Below are 17,605 nucleotides of genomic sequence, written 5' to 3' on the forward strand. Positions count from 1 at the left end.
AGCAATATACCTCCAAGGCTTTTGAATAAACTTGTGGTGGGCTTTTTCAGCCTGAACACTCATTCTATTATTTTAATGTAGTGATTCCCATGTAAATCAAAACTGAGGAACAATGAAGACAGTTTTTTCTGCCTTTTGATTCATAATAACGAATCATGTTTAAAGCCTGCTGACCTAAACAGCAGGCTTTAAACATGATTAATACAGCAGTATTTGAATACACACCAAGAGGCAAAACACTTTGTAATCCACACCTAGACTAATTTTATCTTATTTCACAGACTGCATTCATTAGCTCAGCAGATGCCAGTTCATACACTTCCCCAATTCTGGCATCCTTTGTGCAATTACAAGGTTATTGCAGGTTATATTTTTCAAAAAGGCAGTAATTTTTGTAAACCTTTACTCCACCACAGTCCTAAAACCTGCTTCCACACCTCGCAGAAGTTCCAATCCTCTACAAACAAGAGCGTGTGCAAACACACTCTCTCAGACAGCTCAGAATTACTGCTCCTTTCAACAAAATCAACTGACAGACTAAAATCCCTAACAGCGACAGACTGATACACAAGGACTCTTCAGCTTATTAAAAAACCAAGCAAAACAATCAAAGAAAATTACCACCAACCGTTCAGTCATGCTGTTCTTCCACAGGAGATTTGTCACAGACATCTTTACTTCCTTTTCCCCCCCAACTTCAGAAACATCAAGTACAGCCCTCTTAGTACCACAACCTTCTTTATAATTTCTGAGAGGTGTTTTTGCAGTTACCACTACAAAATGTACAGGACTCTAAGCAAAGTAACACACTCTAAGCACTAAACATCGCAGGCACCCAGACAGAAGGGTTTTATACTTAGTGCTTCATTTGAAGTTTCCTGAACTTCCAAACCAGAACTTTTATTACTCTGCTATGACACTTTTGATTTACATTCTTAATCCATTATTTTTCAAATCAAAAGTCAGAATTAGGATACTACTAAAAACCACCACCTCTGCAAGCTTTTTCTAAGATACTAGGAAAAAAAAAAAACCCCAAACCCAACAAAAACAAACCACCACATCCCATCACCCTGCAGGAAATAAACCCAAGCAAAATGCAAGTCTGCCCCCTGTACAATTCCTTGTGCACCCAACTGTCTCTTCTGCTATGAACAAAAAGGGGCAGCTTCCACTGGATGAGGGCTGGAAGTTTTCAATCCTACCTGAAACCACCTCACCTTTTACTAGAATACAAAACCACTGAGCAACCTTCTGAGAAACACGAATATCAAAAATTCTAATGAAGTGTTTTCTAGGATGTCAGACAGAAGGTTGATTTTGTCTGGTTGGGTTTTTTGAAAATACTTTAACAAAGAAAACTCACATAAAGAATCCTAGCTATTTCACACTACTCCTACACATGTATAGTCTTCTAATCCTCTCAAAAACATGACTTGTAAGCAGAGAATGTGAGTATTTGGCAAAGCACTAGCCTGGAAGCCATTGAAATACAACCTTCCATTTTCCAACTGCCTTTACAACTTAGTTTTTCTACTTACACTGTAGGTAAGCTCTGGAAGTCCATCCATCTTTATTTGAGCTTATACAGTAAAGGAATTTCTACAAAAACTTAAATTTCTTCAACGCTTTAGAGCTGTAATCACATTTTACAACTTTAAAAATGTGGTGAATTACAACTTACAATTTACACTTCTGATCAGTTATTTTAATAAAAATTATCTTTAATATGGTTACAAATTATCCAAGGATACTCTCTTCCCAAGTTCACCATTACTTTGAGATAATAACTGTACGTACAAATTATTGTCAACACAACTGAACGTCAAAGAAAAGGGATTTTTTTGCACATTATGACCCAAGAACCTTTGGACATTTAGCCAACTATGTCAAGGCAGCACTGAAATTCAAGTAATAAATCAAATATAGAAAATTTAACATCTACTCAAAGATGTCAAACTGGACTTCTGTCCTGAAATGGGTATTTTAGGTGCACCATTTCCCTAACTGCAAGTAGTTCTGAACTTACACATGGAATTCAGCAATTTAGTCAAAGCTTCCCTTCAGTGTAGAAGCTGCACCTGCTTGTTAATATCAAAATTCAAAGGGAACACTTACGGATAAGACTGGTAAATATGAGAAACACAGAACACCTGTTTAAGGAGGGCTGAGAAAGGAAACACCAGCAGATTTTACCGTTCAACATTATCAAGAGTGATTCTAGTAAGAGCAAACTGGTTTGTTTCTTCTTTCCCACTACAATGCTGAGCAATCTTTTAAAAACACTTCCACTACTTTATTATGGAATCCTTTAACTGTATGTCAAGCCCACAGTATATGGGAATGACTTTAAACAATAAATTTTCTAATTTCAATAGTGGCATACAGATCATTTACTAAAAAATGTCTTCATGTTTAAAGGGAACTGTTATCCATAAGAGACTTTTTGGAGTATTTGCTACTCAAAGGAGTAGCCCCTGAAACAAGGGTCTGAAAAAGGAGATGGACTTTGCCACTGTATTTCTGAGTCAGAAAACAGGTTCACTTTCAAGTCACTGTTCACTAAAAAATACAGTGAAGTGTTCTCTGTGATTAGCAGAGTCATATCACACCAGAAGGAAGCCACTTTGAAAACACTGTTTGGATGGGCATATTCAGGAGTGTTTTATCATTTTCAGATCACTCATACTTGACTAAGTATGAGAAAAATCAAAACACCAATTGCAATATCACAGGAAACTTGTTCAGCTCAGTACTGTTTACCCTCAGAGGCTTGCCAAAAGGATTATCAAAAGAGTTTTCAATAGCAAAACCAGCAAAACAGCAGAACTGGTTGGGCTCAACAACTCTGAATTTCAGTTCAGTTCTCTCTAACAAAGTTTAGTGAAATTATCTGTGCTGTGAAAAATCTCAGTCATCAAAGAGGACTTGTAATTCCCATCCTTTGGCACAAGTTAATGGGGACAGAAAATTACAGTACAAATGGTACCTGGAGAGCCCATGAACTTGCTGTTGGACAACCTTCCTGCCCATCAGATCTTCCACTGCTTCTTAACATAGTTACCGAGGTGGGGAAAATCACCACCATTTAGCATTACATCCAACTGAATTCCTCTTTTCTAAGAGAAATGCTATCTACCACATCAAGATTCTGCAGCAGAAAGTTCTCATGATTTACATAGTCAAGTTATATAGGTCCAGCCATCAAGAACTCTCCTTCAGGCAAAGAACTCAATCCAAACTAGAAAAAGAAATTAAGATGAGAACTGACCTTGTGTTTTTCCTCTTAGTTGATTGTCTTCGCACTTTTTACATTTTGCCTTTTAAGAGCAACTATTTTTATCTCCCAATGTATTTTTTTGGCTCACATTCCTCTTTGAAATTGTTCCCATAAACTCTATCCTAGCACCTTGTAACTAGCTATTAGTTAATCTGAGCAAGTGCAAGACTAGTGCAAGCCAGACTTCCCTTTCCAAGATAGCAAATTAGAAAGATGGCTGAGCCCCTGCCAACAAATTACATTATTTAAAAAACAGTAAAAACCACCCACAACTTTGCATTTTAAAATGTGAGCAAAACTAACAGACAGTGAATTGAGAAGAAATAGCTAAATGAAGCAGGAAGAAGAAAAATGGAAAGGCCTATCATCTTAAAAATCTTATGTTTGGGAGTTGTAACTGTTTTAGTCTGATACACTATTATTGAACTAAATAATCATTATGTATTTTCTGTTCAATTCATCACTTATGCTGTGCCAAAATAAAGAATAAAGGTAGTTATGTCTTGGCAACTAATTACCAATACAGTGGAAGGTTTGTAAGAGGAATTAAGCATGTTATTAATCTTAAATCTGAGTGTTTTTAATATTCCATGAGAAAACTGAGTGCAGTTGGAAGATGGCAAAACAGCCACCAAACCCTCCCATGCAAACAAAGACGCATCCCTAACAGGATGTTGCTGTATTTCTGGTCAGAGATATCTGGGAAAGCACTGGCATTCCTAAGCCCACTGGGGCTCAGTATCCAGAGCTCCACCACCTACAGTGGTCCACAGCCGGACACCATGGACAGAACATGAGCTACACGACATCACCATGATTTAAACAGTAATGGCACCTTCTGCCAGCACATAAAACTCACAACATCTTTCCTAGAAAACAATGAAATAATCAACTTAACCAGCATATTCATTTCATTTTTATAAAAAAAGCTACCAACAACATGTAACCTGCAGTTTAAACACAGCTCAAGTGCTGCAAAGCAAATGCTATTTAAAAAAGGGCACAGTATAAATGGAAGCTAATTATGATACTTTAGTAACCTGAAACACAGAAAACAAGTTACAAGAAAAGAAAATTATATGTAATCTGAAGAGAATTGGGAAACAACTATCAAACTCTTAAAAACAACAGCTACATAAAGGAGATCAAAGCTGAACTTCAAAACTTGGGAAATATACTTTTAAACACTCAGATTGAAATATTTAAAAGATGTTGTTTCCCAACAATCAAAGACATCTCCTTAAGTTCGAAGCATTTTTGTAAAGCTGATTACTACCCTCAGTACCATGAAATCCCTAAAAACAACACAAAATTAAAGTCTGTTTCTCAGCAGTATTTGATTCAGAACACATGTGACTGTGGATTTTTATTTTTTTGGGGTAAAAACCCCATCTCATCCAGCAAAATATGCAAGTCTCCTAAAACATTCCACTGTGAATATGGAAGAGAAAAAAAACAACAAAAAAACCCCCTGCACACTTACCCATTTTTTTGTAGTACTCCTCCCAGGCCTTGGTATAGTCAACCTGCCCTGCTGGTGCTGGATTTGGCTGATCTCCTGAATTATATTAAAAACAGTCAAACTAAACTACTGGGGTTTGTTTCATATATAATCCAAATAATCAACAGAAATTTTCAGTAATGGTCCCACATGACATCACTCAAATCTGACACTATAAACCTTTGTGGTACAAGCACAAATATAAACTACTAGTGAAAAAGACGTTTTCAAGATTCAGGAAGTGCATACCACTAGCAATACGAAACACCAAAATTCAAGTGGTAAGCCTCAGCCAGGCACAAAAATTAAAATAACACAACTAAATACCACAACTGTAATTGTCCTAAACCCACTGGAAGTAATGTGACCATTTAAGCAAATGGCAATCAACAGCTTAGCTCATTACATTTTTATTTATGACTGCTCTATGTAGTCGTTAAGTCAGCCCATGTTGCAGCAAAATTCTCTTAAATACATTACTCTCATTACTGCTGAAATTAATAAAAGCAATATTGAAGGCTATAAGCAATAGTTTCCCAAGAAAACCAGCTACCTAAAATAAGTTTACCCCATATATGAAGACAACAACAAAAAATAATGGGGTATTTACACCTCCAGCAACGAGAAATATGTCCATTTCACTCAATAGCTACCTTGTCCATTAGTTTGTGTTGTAGCTGGTCCACCAGGAGGGGCTGCAGGTGGTGGCTGTGCTTGCTGCTGATAATAGTGAGCATAATAAGCTGCCCACGCTGCTGAATTGGGATCTGTTCCTGGCTTACCTATGAAAACAGAATATAAACATTTATAATAGTACTACTATGAACAGAATGCTGTCCTCAATTAATCCTGTCCTAGGCATTCTTATTCTCCTCCAAAGAAAAATCCATCTCAACAAAATATCCATGTACATCCTTTAAGTATTCTTTCTTTCTAGCATAAACTTTTGATCAGGTTTCAGACTAATGTACTGTACAAAGTGTACTTTCATAAAGCTGGTGAGATAAAATAATTTTAGAACCCTTTCTACTACAACGCCACTTATTAATCTTACGTGTGATAAACAGAAACAGATTTTTCAAGTTTATTTAAACAGTCATGTTAATAAATGGAAACAGCAATGAATCATTCTAGCACCAAACAATTTCAGGGTTTTACTTTTGTTAGAACCTCACGCTAATGACACTGGCAACGGTGGAGGAGGCGTGCCAAATACATATTTCTGAAACAGAAGAATACAAGACTTACTAGGCATTTGCAATGCTTGTCAGTTTAACTTTAAGGTAACAGTAAAATAGAGAAACACACAGCATTTTAGGAACCTGAATCCCCATACATGGCTATTAAGCATCACTGTTTACTTACAGCTTTTTAGTATATAAAAAAATAGAAACAGTTGCATCTTCTGCATCTATCTCCATGGTTCCTTATTTTTATCTACATCTAGGCAGGCCAATGATGCTGTTTCCTAGAGTTTTATTTCTCTGTTTTTCACATATAGCCTTTAGGAATGGATTATTCTTGCTGAGTCACAGATTGATTACATTACCAGACTGGCAATCCACAATACCTGAAAATCTATTATTAGAGAACATAGTATGTTTTACACAACCAGCATATATTTGCAAACAGTATTTGCAGTCTTAAAAGAGTAAAAGTATCTGCAAAGAAATGCAGCCAGCTGAGGAGAGAATTTCACAAAAGGATATGAAGACAACTGATACTTTAGAATAACTGTACATGGGAACGGAAATATAATCCTCCCTAAACAGGAAACAGGTAGGGCAGTGAATAATGGAAGATGAAGAAATCCCTTGAAAAAGACATTCAAGAAGAAACCCACAACAACAAATTAATGCTAAATGAAATCCTGTGACAAGTCAGATGTAACCACTTCAAATGCACACAGTATCAGAATACAGAAAAAAATGTTAACACTTGACTACTTCCTGTTTTAAATTACACTGCTTCCATCAATAATAGTGGATTTAAACTAACACAGACTATATTCTAAGGTTACCTGCAAATATCAAATAAGCCATTGCTCAATTCCCCATCTCCTTCCCCTTAGCTACTTCTCTAGAGTAGAAGAACACAGAGCTGGATTCATTAAATTTCCAAAGAAATCTGACTGTAGTAACTAGCTCCACTTTCATGTGACAAGGGCAAGCACAGGTCTGGAGAAAGCACCTCTGAAAAAAATACTAAAATAACCCATTTGTTACACTGGAATGAGTAACTAAGAGAAAACTGTAGAAAATTAATCCAAAGAAATGCTAGTCAAAAGAAACACCAACTTCAACTGCATATATGACAACTTCATTAGATTTTTAAGAGAAGTATTTATCTAAAAAACAGTTACAGAATCATCAGGATGACATCAAGGGAGTATTTGCCATTTTTTCTTACACAGCCTTTGTGTAGATAAGTAACTATAAAATAATAAAGAAGGTGGTGTGAAAAAGGCTGTAACATTTTAATAGTGGTTTTGCTATGCTGAGACCAAGTCACTTTGAATTATTCTACTTCTAAATAATGTCAGCAGGCATTTTTAAATACGGAACTGAATACATGCAGAACTACCTTGCATGGAAGTTTGGGAACTAAACCCAGCAATGGTTCTTTGCAAAGATACAACCTGACACATACATATAGTCCCCTTCTCCACTAATGGATCCTATGTCAGGATGAGTGACTATCAGAAAATATTTGTCATTTATAACAAAAATGATATTGAGATCTTTTGGCTCAAGTTCTGAGAAAACTCAACCTCAAACAAATGAGGTACAACAGACTCAAGCATCTAGCCTTACCATGCCTTCTGTGGCTGATGTTCCATTTCCCCATATCCTCTAGTCCAACCAAAGGATGTAAACTTAAAGAAAAGCAGGATACTACAACTTTGGAAGTTGTAATTAAGTAAGAACTCCCAGTCTTGACAAAGATAAACAGAAATAGAAGAAACAGATTCTACAAAGACGGGTTTCAGAAGAATATACAAAACTATTAAAAGCAAAAGCTCAAAATACACAACCCTAACTAGTTTTACTGTATTAACAGCAAATTACCAAGGTTTTAGCCCTCAAAAAGGACTCAACAAAATACATTTGTGTATATCAGACTCTTAAAAGTAATTCTAATAGAACAAAACCTAGAAACATTATAGCATTAACTGTAAAAAGACAGAGCAGTGAAGACTGTTTAAAATCAGAAGTCATCTACTACGAGAGAAAAAAAAGACATCCTCAATAAAGAACTTTAGCAAAAACATCAATTGTAAGAAAACTGAACTGCACAAAATCAGTGAACCAAGACTTGCAAAAAGTATCATAAATAGGGATGCAGTATCAATAACACTTGTAAAAAAGCATATTCCAACTGTAACAATTAACTTTCAACATCTCACAAGCCACATAGGTAAAATGCAAAACATAAGTAAAATGACAATCAGTGAAGAAAAATCCAGAAAAATAGGAGTTTTTCAGCTTTATGAGTGTAACACAAGTGAACTGTATAATGCATATACTTGTAAGGACAGAATGGATGTACTTGAAACATACCCACCCTACAGTACAGCTGTGCATTTCTTACCTGGATCTGGTGGGTTAGGTGGCTGCCAGTGCGGATAAGCATTTCCCCATCCCTGTGGAGCATATGGAGCTGGAGGACCACTGCAAAAGACCAAGTCATACACACACAGTGAAAGCTGGTCCCAGGGTCACCTTGCAAAGAAGGAAGTCAGCTGAAGCAATACTTACTGAGGCGCAGGACCAGGAGGGCCTGGATTATAAGGAGCTGGATTATATGGTCCCATGGGAGCACCAGGACCTGGTGGCCCAGGAGGTCCATGCGGGCCAGGAACAACACCATGGGGACCATGGGGAACAGGTGGACCCAATGGATTAACCGGACCCTGTAACAAAGGTAGCACAGACATAAGAATACACCTTGAGGTTCTCAATTTTTCAGCAATTTAAAAACATTTATCTGAACACTCTAAGTGAATCGTCTAACAGGTTTGATTGGTTTTAAATAAAGACAGTTACCTGCAGAAAACAGGCTTTTTAAAGTTTGATTAAGCTTAGGACTAGTTACAGTTAAAGGCAGCTATGGCAGTAATAACAACTAAAAAACTGCATTTATTTCAGTCCCGTCTTGAGGAAGTGAAGGATTTTACAAAAAACCCATGGATTTTTCCACAAGTTGCACTAAAAGCCCCACACTCTAACAACATTATCGGTTCTAAAATAAATCAATACACCTAAATCTGACTAACTAAAACTGCTTGTAAGATCAGGAACAAAAAGCCACTAGTGAATTTGATTACATGCCCACATATGCAAACGAAAGTGCAGTGGAACCGAAGGCGTAACTTGGATTAGAACTTTACCCAAATATACTGAGACTGAAAAGCAAAACACACAATTTAGTATCACTGATATCTAATATTCTGTGAATGTATCAAATTTCTCATATGCACAAAACTGGCATTATCAAGAACACACCATAGGATGTTGAAGAGATCAACTGTTTCCATTTCAAGATTTTGTTATGTTTATAGTACTTTAAATTCAGATAGCCATTATTATCAATTTATTATCTGATTATCTGGGAAATGAAAGGATAGAGAAGCATCCACAAAGGAGACTTGCTTTCACCTCTATTTAGCTCCAATAGTAAACAAAAAAGCAGTTATACACTCACTCCAATCTTTTCTTCTATTAGTTGTCGTGCATAATCTATTTGCTGGGGTGTTCCACGGATAGTAAACATCTTCATGTTCGGATCCGCATTAGGTGGAGGATTTCTTTGAAGTTCTATTCTAGCACCAGACTGTTGGCTTATACTTTTAATAGTTTCACCACCTACAATGCAACATAGAGTTGTTATGACGTGCATAAAAGCAAAAAATACTGATTCGAATCAGAGAAAGTCAACTGCGTGGAAGCTGAAAAGACATGAAAAGGCACCTATTCTTAAAAGCCAATCAAGAACATTCTAGCAATTTAAGAAAAAACTCTTCAGTGTAATATAGAGATTTAATGGCAATAAATTAGTAAAACAAGTTATTTTTTTATTTTAAAGACCACAAAAATGTCACTCAGAAACAACAGCAAAGAATTCTGACAACCTTGTCTGTTTTTTTCCATTCATGTCAACATTTAATATCAGACATGAGTAACAACTGACACACATGGTTATTAGTAAATACACTTAAAACCCAACCTCCCTATAAAGGGAAGGAAGCCCAAATGACAAAAAAGCCCCACAGAGGCTGACATGCTATTTAAGTCCACAATTTCTTGCAGTGCACCAAAACCACAAAGTTAAATTCCCTGAACTGGCTCCTCCTCCTACAGGATCCAGAAAAGTTATATGTACCATTAGTATACACAAAGTCTTCAAAACAGAGGTAATTTAGCAATTAAAAATTTTTAAAAAATGACAGAATCACAAAACACTCTGAGTTGGAAGGGACCCACAAAGATGATGGAGTCCAACTCTTATGTGAAAGGCCCATACAGGGATTGAACATACAACATCTGCATTATTAGCATCATGCTAATCACACGCCTCTGTAGCATGGCATTTGTCCAAACAGAAAAGCTGAGTGGTTTTAAAATAACATATAAATGTACATATATAAGATATATTGCCTTTTCCAATGATTAATCCAGTTTTGCCAGTAGGGACAATAAAATTGAACTCCTGTAATCCACCAGGAGGCCCCATGTTCCAGTTGCCTTGGCCTCTACCCCTTCCTCGACCACCAGGTCCTGGTCCACCAGGGTTACCAGCCTAAAAAGAAGCAGCAACAAATGAACATGTGCTATAAAATTACTGCAAACAAATAATGCAAATAGGTTACATGACATCATTTGTTAAGAAAAAACTGATTCTCTACTCAGACAGTTTTGGTAGTTAAAGCAGTACCTTTTACAGAAGGCCTAAATTACATTTTAGAATATGTTCTGTATAATTCTGTGTATGAAAGATGAAGGAAGGATATAGAAGAAAGCAGAAAGTTTCACATGTACAGAAATGTAATTTTTGTCTGCCTTCTGTAAATGCAGCAGTGGGGCTCATCTAACAATGAGCTTTTAAACACTGATTACAACCAAAAGTCAAGCATATTAGCTTTCAACACAAAAGACAAGCAGCAGCTCTAAAAACCAGCCATATAGAGAAATGCCATGACTTTGAATCAGTACTGTCACTTGCAAAACTGTAACTGTAGAAGTAAACATTCATATTCCAGACCAAACTTTGAAGTAGATTCAAATGGCGTAACTAAATTATTTTCTTTAATTATACACACTTTTTGAAAATTTTGGGTCTTTCCAAAGCATGGGCAGGAGATTTTAAAAACTGAACGACGTTACCCAACCTGAACACTGCGAAGGAGATCTGTAATAATTTCTGCAGCATGCTGACATCTGTCTGGAGGCCCTGTGATCTGGGCTATTCTATCGGGAGTTGTTCCATCATCTGGAATAAAAACGAACTATTCCAGTATACGCAATTCAGTAAATTTACACTTAATTCACAGAGAGTTATGAACGTTTTACAAACCTGGCTTAAACTGGATCCTAACACCAGCATCATTCTGGATCTTTTTTATCATCTCTCCATTTCTTCCAATTACAATACCTACAGCAAATCGTGGTATTGGAACCTGGGCAAAAAAAACCAAACCAAGATGCTGATGACACAGGCATTCCCAAAAAATCCACACAATGAAAGGGTTAGAATTAATTATAATTGTAAACTAGGGCAAGATCAATGCCACTTCAGGCTTTTTTGAAATGGTATTTTTTAATATCAAGTCACAAGCCTAGCACATACTGGACCAAAGTATCAAACAGAAAGTGATTTTCTGTTTTACAAGTTCTCATAGTGGTAGCAATTCCAGTGGATACTATACTTCTCAGAATAAAAGAAAAAAAAGAAAAAAAGAATTTATGAAGTGTCTAAAATTCTAGGAGATGAAACTTTAAGCCTCTCCCCTGATGAACAGTTACTAGGCTGTGACTTGAATTAACAGGTGGACTTGAACATCCTTCTGTAAAGGCCAAAGTCCAATTTCAGTAACATTATAGAATTATATACTCGGCCATAAAATTTACTTGCACATTTGATAAAAAACTCCAGCTACTTGACATTGTTTGTAACTGCTGGAAATGCGAAGTGAATGCCGCACATCATTTAGTGTTGCGAATTCAGAAATGATCGAGTAATACTTACATGCCATAATCACTTCTGAAATCTGGTTAAAAGCTTTCATTGGTATTACCCCACTTAACATTTTAAAGTTAACATCTCAAAATACAGTGAACAAGTTTTTCAACCATGCTTACGTCTATCCCTTCATTTCCTCCTATTCTTGACCCATATTCGTTGCGCACCTCTCTAAAGCCACCTTGATCACGAATTAACTCCAGCACCATTTCCTTGGCTTGCTAAAAGAAGAATGAAAGGTTGTTTAGGTACTGCAACATCAGAACAGATTAGAAAATGCTCTGAATTGTGAAGCACTCCTTACCTGAACTTTATAAGGGTCTCCAGTTATCCTAAGGGGCTTGTCTGCACCAGTGTTCTGCGGACCATCTTGAATCATGACCATTTTGACACCTGCCCGCTCCTATTTGACAAAAGGGCGGTCAATACCCACTCAAATCCAGATTCAGTACTATCATATTTAAAAGAAGATACAGATATACCTGTAATTGTTTAATTGTCTCTCCACCTTTCCCAATAACTAATCCTGCTTTACTTGCTGGAATCATAATTTCTTGGACTGCATTTCCAGGTCCATCACCATGATGAAATCCAGGTGCAGGTCTTCCCTTTTCAACTATCTGGTCAAGTAATCTTTTTGCTGACCTGTGAAAGAAAATACACGTTTATAAATACTTATTCCTCCAAGTATCACTTGCCCACACCTATCCCGCTTGGAAATAGTCTTAACTTAAAAAGTTTCTGCAAAATAATTATGATTACTATCACTAAGAAATATGAAGCAAACTCAATCAATCTGCAAAAATAACTTAAGAAACTAACTGCAAAATAATAAAACCATCCCAATATTGGAATACAAAAGGTGGTCCTTTACCAAACACATTTAACAAAGTTACCTCCTTCAAGGACCCTCACTATAGTTACACACAAAGCTTAACTCAGAACAAAAGCTGCTGCTTGATTCAGCATGCAAAGTAAGGACATTCGTACTTGGAACTACCACCACAACAGTGGACAAAAGCAAGTATATATTCACCATGCGTTATGTTAGCTGCCATCAGAATAAAATCATGATTACAGTCCTGACATCAGTTAAAAATACTTACTGAACAGACTCTGGTGTTCCGGTTAGCATACATGATCTTTCAGGCAGGCCTCCACTATCTGCAATCATAAAATTAAACCAATTTATCAGTAGTGTTAAGTCAGAAAGAGTTTATGAAATTAATCATAATACACAAACTACTGCAACTTCACATTCACTGAAGTAGAATAATCTATGCACCCTATTTTGCATTTCTTTCACTCATCATAGTTGAGATTAGTACAAAAAAATTAAACTACACCTTAAATGAAGGTTGAGGCAATTAGAAGCCATGAGCAATCTTCTGGACTTCCTGCCAACCGCCCCCTCCATTTCCCCAAACAGACAGATTAACCCCCCCCCCCCCCCCGCAATCACCACGGCGAAAAGTAGTTACCGGGTGCAATCTGTATTTTACAGCCAGACTCCTGCTGTATGCGTGAGATCTGCTCTCCGCCTCTGCCAATTACTTGGAGAAAGAAAATATAGAAAGATTATTTGTATTATCAGCATCTGCTACCATCCCTCACTGTACTACAAGACCACACACCCATACTACTTACTGAATCCAACCATCCCATCTGGAACTTTGTACTCCTCTGTCATGACAGACCTACAATGTTAAACAAAAGACAATGACCATCCAGAGACCAAACCAGTATTACATTTATACATATTGTCCCATTAAACTAAAGCAAGCTACTGCCCCCATCATCACCCTGGCTTACTTGCCTCCCACTACCTTTGGAAGTGATTATGCAAGCACAGTTCTACATAAGGTGACAATACACAGAAACAACACCAAAGGTTTATGTGTCATACAAATCAGTCAGAAGTTTTCCTTCACCCTCTTTATTAACAGATGTGCAATACAGAAAAGGCTACTGTAGCATTTTAAGTTTCATCTTTATATCCATCAAAGGATGCTGAAAATTTTGGTATCTCAGAACTGTCCAAAGCATATTAATAGTTGGATCTGACTGTTTAGGTAAGAAACAAGTGAAGAAAACCATGAAGTTGTAACACACACAGGTGAGAAATACTCTACATAAAGTTTGAATTATTTGGTCTTAGGTCATCCAGGTTTGCTTTTTGTTTACAAGATGGCATCACCCCCTTTCTCTTCAGATCTGCTTCGAACTTCTAGCTATGCTGCCTATGCTGAAGTAGTAAAAACCAGCCAACACATTTTCCTTTTATTAACCTTGATCCACAGCCTAGGCTGTGGAGAAAGGAAGAGACAGCAATGTAGGTACATTTTAAGTGTCTAACTTGGGACTTGCTGAAACTAAATTTCAACAGATCACACAAAGGCAGAATAAATGCTTCATGTGTTGATACCACTTTTTCAGAAAAATTGCTTGAAACCACTTTATTCCAATAAAAATCCTACATAAGATGTAATCTAACTCTTACCTTTGCTGCTGATGCATCGGTGGTAGCTGATTTCCAAAAGCTATAAACGAACATTGTTAAAATTAAATTCAAACAAGTGGTATAATTTACAATTAAGCTTCTCCCTTGATAACAAAACTCAATTGTATCAAATTTTTGTTCACTTTTAAAAGGTGTTATCAAAAGGTTAAAAAATGATAAAGACTCATCTGTTGCTACCACCCCTGTCAGTTTTACAAAGCTGACTCCCACTGCTTCAACAAGACATAAATCCCCAGCCATTTTTTTGGATCTCATTTATTCAAGTGTCACCTACCATAACACTTTCAAACTGTTGGTCTGACAATGTTACACTTGTTTAGGTTTTTTTTGGCAACAAAATAAAAATTACTTACAGTCATTCTGGGGAGCAACTTTCTTAGCATCTGGTTGATCTGCAAAATTAAGATTTTTAAAAATTTTTTTGCCAAGAAATTCAAGAAGTGCTTAAACCTTTTAGTGTGAATTGTAAATTTCCAGTGTATTTTAGCCCCCCCTTTTTTTTTTTCCCCTTTCTTTTTTCTCCTCCAATTTCAGGGAGTTGATCATCTGAATAAAAGAAAAAATCTCACGAACACTCAGCACTTGGTTAGTATAGCTGAAAAGATGTTAGATTTTTCCATATATCTATTCAGTTTAACAAAAGGCAGCTTTCAGAACGCACTGTATGTAGATAGCTCACAGATACCCAGTCACTGAAACCCAACTAAGACAAGGAACAAAGTTGAGCTTTGTTGGCTGCTCAAGCTAATGATGCTTCTATAGTAAAAAAGAAAAAAAAAATCAAATCCATAAAAAAATCAACAATGACTTAAAAAAAATAATTCTGACAATGACCACAAATCTAGACCAAACATCTGAAAATACAACGGTATCACATGGCAATGCAATCTCAATCTGAATGTTGATATGAAATCCCTATCCAAATATCAAGCATTTCATAGCATAAAACTTCACAAAAAAAAAGCAGATTCAAAGCAACTACATCACTATCGTCCAAATCCTTTCTGTACAGTAGAGAAATAAAAGGCATCATTAACCTATATCTGAAAAGATAAGACTTCAGATGCTTCCTTCCCACCCCAAAATAAACGCTATATGAACCACCATAATTTATGTGCAGCAAAAACTCAGACACATATTCCAAGAAATATTTGTGTCAATCCAGAAAGATCCACTAGTTTATGTCATGTTTACATACTAAACACAGGTAATAAATAAAAATTCCTGCCTTTAAAAGGAGAGGGCATTCCCTCCCAGTGTGTTGTACTGCTCGGACTTGTCCAAGAGCCATCTACACATAAAATAAAAAGAATACATTACATATATCATCTGAAGCATCATTAGCTCATTTTTGTATATTAAAAACCTCACCTTTCATAGAAAAAAAAACTTTACTGTAGGACACAAGAGCTCCTGACATAAAGCCTTAGTTACATTCTGTAGACTGAGTTTCAATCCTTTTAAAGGAAAAAAAAGGCATTTCTCTTTTGTGAGACCTATAAGAACATTTCAGCAAGCTCAGAGATTTCTTCCTGTAATGCTAGCACTTTGTGTGTATATTAAACATATCAAACCCTGTTAAGTTCGAAGTGGCTGCTCTGTAAGAGACAGAAGATGACACACACGTTTCAGGAGAAAACTTTACTGCAGTGTAAGGCAAATCCAAAAAGCTGCAACAAGTCGTAAGATTTAAGTATGATCTTATCAGGGCTCACACACGCTGTAGGCTGAAATATTAGACAACACAGAAGTGTCTTCAGGGTAGAAAATTTACTTTCCAGTGTTTTTTTAAAGTCCTATGCTTTTACAATGAAATGCATTAATACTTTTATTTGAAACAGTGCAGTAATAAAGTTAATGAAACAATCAAGCTCCTGGAGCACTTCCTGCTCTAATTGTAATTTACAAGCGGTAATCAATCCCACGCAACCATGAAAGACTTCAATGACACCTGCACAGTCATTTTGCAGCCTGAATGTTTCTGTCCCTTTCCCCAGCATACATTTTTCTATTTGCAGTATTTAAACTACATATAAAATATTGTAAAACAGGCTTACATTCACTTCAGGTTAGAGCACAACGGTTTAAAACAAACTTTCCCACTAAACTGACGATGAGAAAGTATGTAATGATCTATGAAGGGAACGAAGTATTTTAATGCTGTGCTATGGAAAAAAAAAAACCACGAATCCACAAACAAAAACACCACCTGCAGTCTTTCTGGCACAGTGGCCATACTCCACAAAAATAAATGCAGCAAGAACGAGTGCGTACCTCCATCCTCAAGAGGTCTTTTCTGCCCTCCATAACCGTAGTCGTTTGAATTCATTGACGTGCCAGCATCTCCTCCAATTTTCGCTGCAATCTAAACAAAAGGCAGATGTGAGCCGAGAAAAAAAAATTAATTCGGTCCATCTTTATTCCACGTCCTCTAGAAGATTTCAGGGATTTAAATAATGCACATTAAAATGACCCTAAATAATTAAAAGCCAAAAGCAGTTATGCTCATAGAGGTTTTCTGTTTTAAAGACTTGTGCTCATCCTTCAACAGTAGAGCCTCCCAAATTTTCCTCACCCATTAAAAAAAAAAAACCAACGAGAATTTGGCCTTTGAACAGCAACACTTTTTCCTAAACGAGGATTTTCTTTCTCTACGCGTTCTACGCGAAACATTGTGGTGTCTCACAGCAGCGCCTCACCGACGAAACAACCGCAAAATCCGACTACACCGGGTTATAAAATACTGCCAAAACCGCCACCGCTTATTAAGAAACGAGGCGAACATTTCGCCCAAGAAGCGATGAAAACATTGCCCGTGGTGCAGAAGCTACAAATAAAACTGCGGGATAAAGAGCTTCCGCAAGGGCCCTCGCTCTGCAGACGACTACGCCGGGTTATAAAATACTGCCAAAACCGCCACCGCTTATTAAGAAACGAGGCGAACATTTCGCCCAAGAAGCGATGAAAACATTGCCCGTGGTGCAGAAGCTACAAATAAAACTGCGGGATAAAGAGCTTCCGCAAGGGCCCTCGCTCTGCAGGCCGCGGCGCTGCCCAACCGGCC

General features: G+C 36.9%; 1 protein-coding gene across 14 annotated transcripts in view; it reads right to left on the reverse strand.

Annotated features, from left to right (window-relative positions):
• Positions 1 to 16,907, reverse strand: part of FUBP1 (far upstream element binding protein 1) — a 42,013-nt gene extending 25,106 nt beyond the window's left edge. For 11 of the 14 annotated variants that reach the window (XR_001865043.1, XR_001865042.1, XR_001865046.1 and 8 more), the window contains exons 1-18: positions 16,816 to 16,907; positions 15,770 to 15,832; positions 14,895 to 14,933; positions 14,521 to 14,560; positions 13,668 to 13,717; positions 13,502 to 13,573; positions 13,127 to 13,184; positions 12,503 to 12,665; positions 12,325 to 12,423; positions 12,140 to 12,241; positions 11,355 to 11,457; positions 11,170 to 11,270; positions 10,439 to 10,580; positions 9,486 to 9,646; positions 8,540 to 8,694; positions 8,373 to 8,452; positions 5,435 to 5,563; positions 4,764 to 4,838 (exon numbers count right to left, since the gene is read on the reverse strand). Coding sequence is in view for 8 of the 14 variants with exons in the window: in XM_017743469.1 (XP_017598958.1) it covers positions 4,764 to 4,838; positions 5,435 to 5,563; positions 8,373 to 8,452; positions 8,540 to 8,694; positions 9,486 to 9,646; positions 10,439 to 10,580; positions 11,170 to 11,270; positions 11,355 to 11,457; positions 12,140 to 12,241; positions 12,325 to 12,423; positions 12,503 to 12,665; positions 13,127 to 13,184; positions 13,502 to 13,573; positions 13,668 to 13,717; positions 14,521 to 14,560; positions 14,895 to 14,933; positions 15,770 to 15,832; positions 16,816 to 16,870 (1,687 nt within the window). In the remaining 6 variants the exon portion in view is untranslated. The remainder of the gene's footprint in view (positions 1 to 4,763; positions 4,839 to 5,434; positions 5,564 to 8,372; positions 8,453 to 8,539; positions 8,695 to 9,485; positions 9,647 to 10,438; positions 10,581 to 11,169; positions 11,271 to 11,354; positions 11,458 to 12,139; positions 12,242 to 12,324; positions 12,424 to 12,502; positions 12,666 to 13,126; positions 13,185 to 13,501; positions 13,574 to 13,667; positions 13,718 to 14,520; positions 14,561 to 14,894; positions 14,934 to 15,769; positions 15,833 to 16,815) is intronic. The other 3 variants (XM_017743470.1, XM_017743473.1, XM_008640832.2) reach the window with 3 other exon arrangements.
• Positions 16,908 to 17,605: the final 698 nt, after the last annotated feature.

This window comes from Corvus brachyrhynchos, unplaced genomic scaffold, assembly GCF_000691975.1.
Source record: "Corvus brachyrhynchos isolate BGI_N302 unplaced genomic scaffold, ASM69197v1 scaffold48, whole genome shotgun sequence".
Taxonomy (NCBI): domain Eukaryota; kingdom Metazoa; phylum Chordata; class Aves; order Passeriformes; family Corvidae; genus Corvus; species Corvus brachyrhynchos.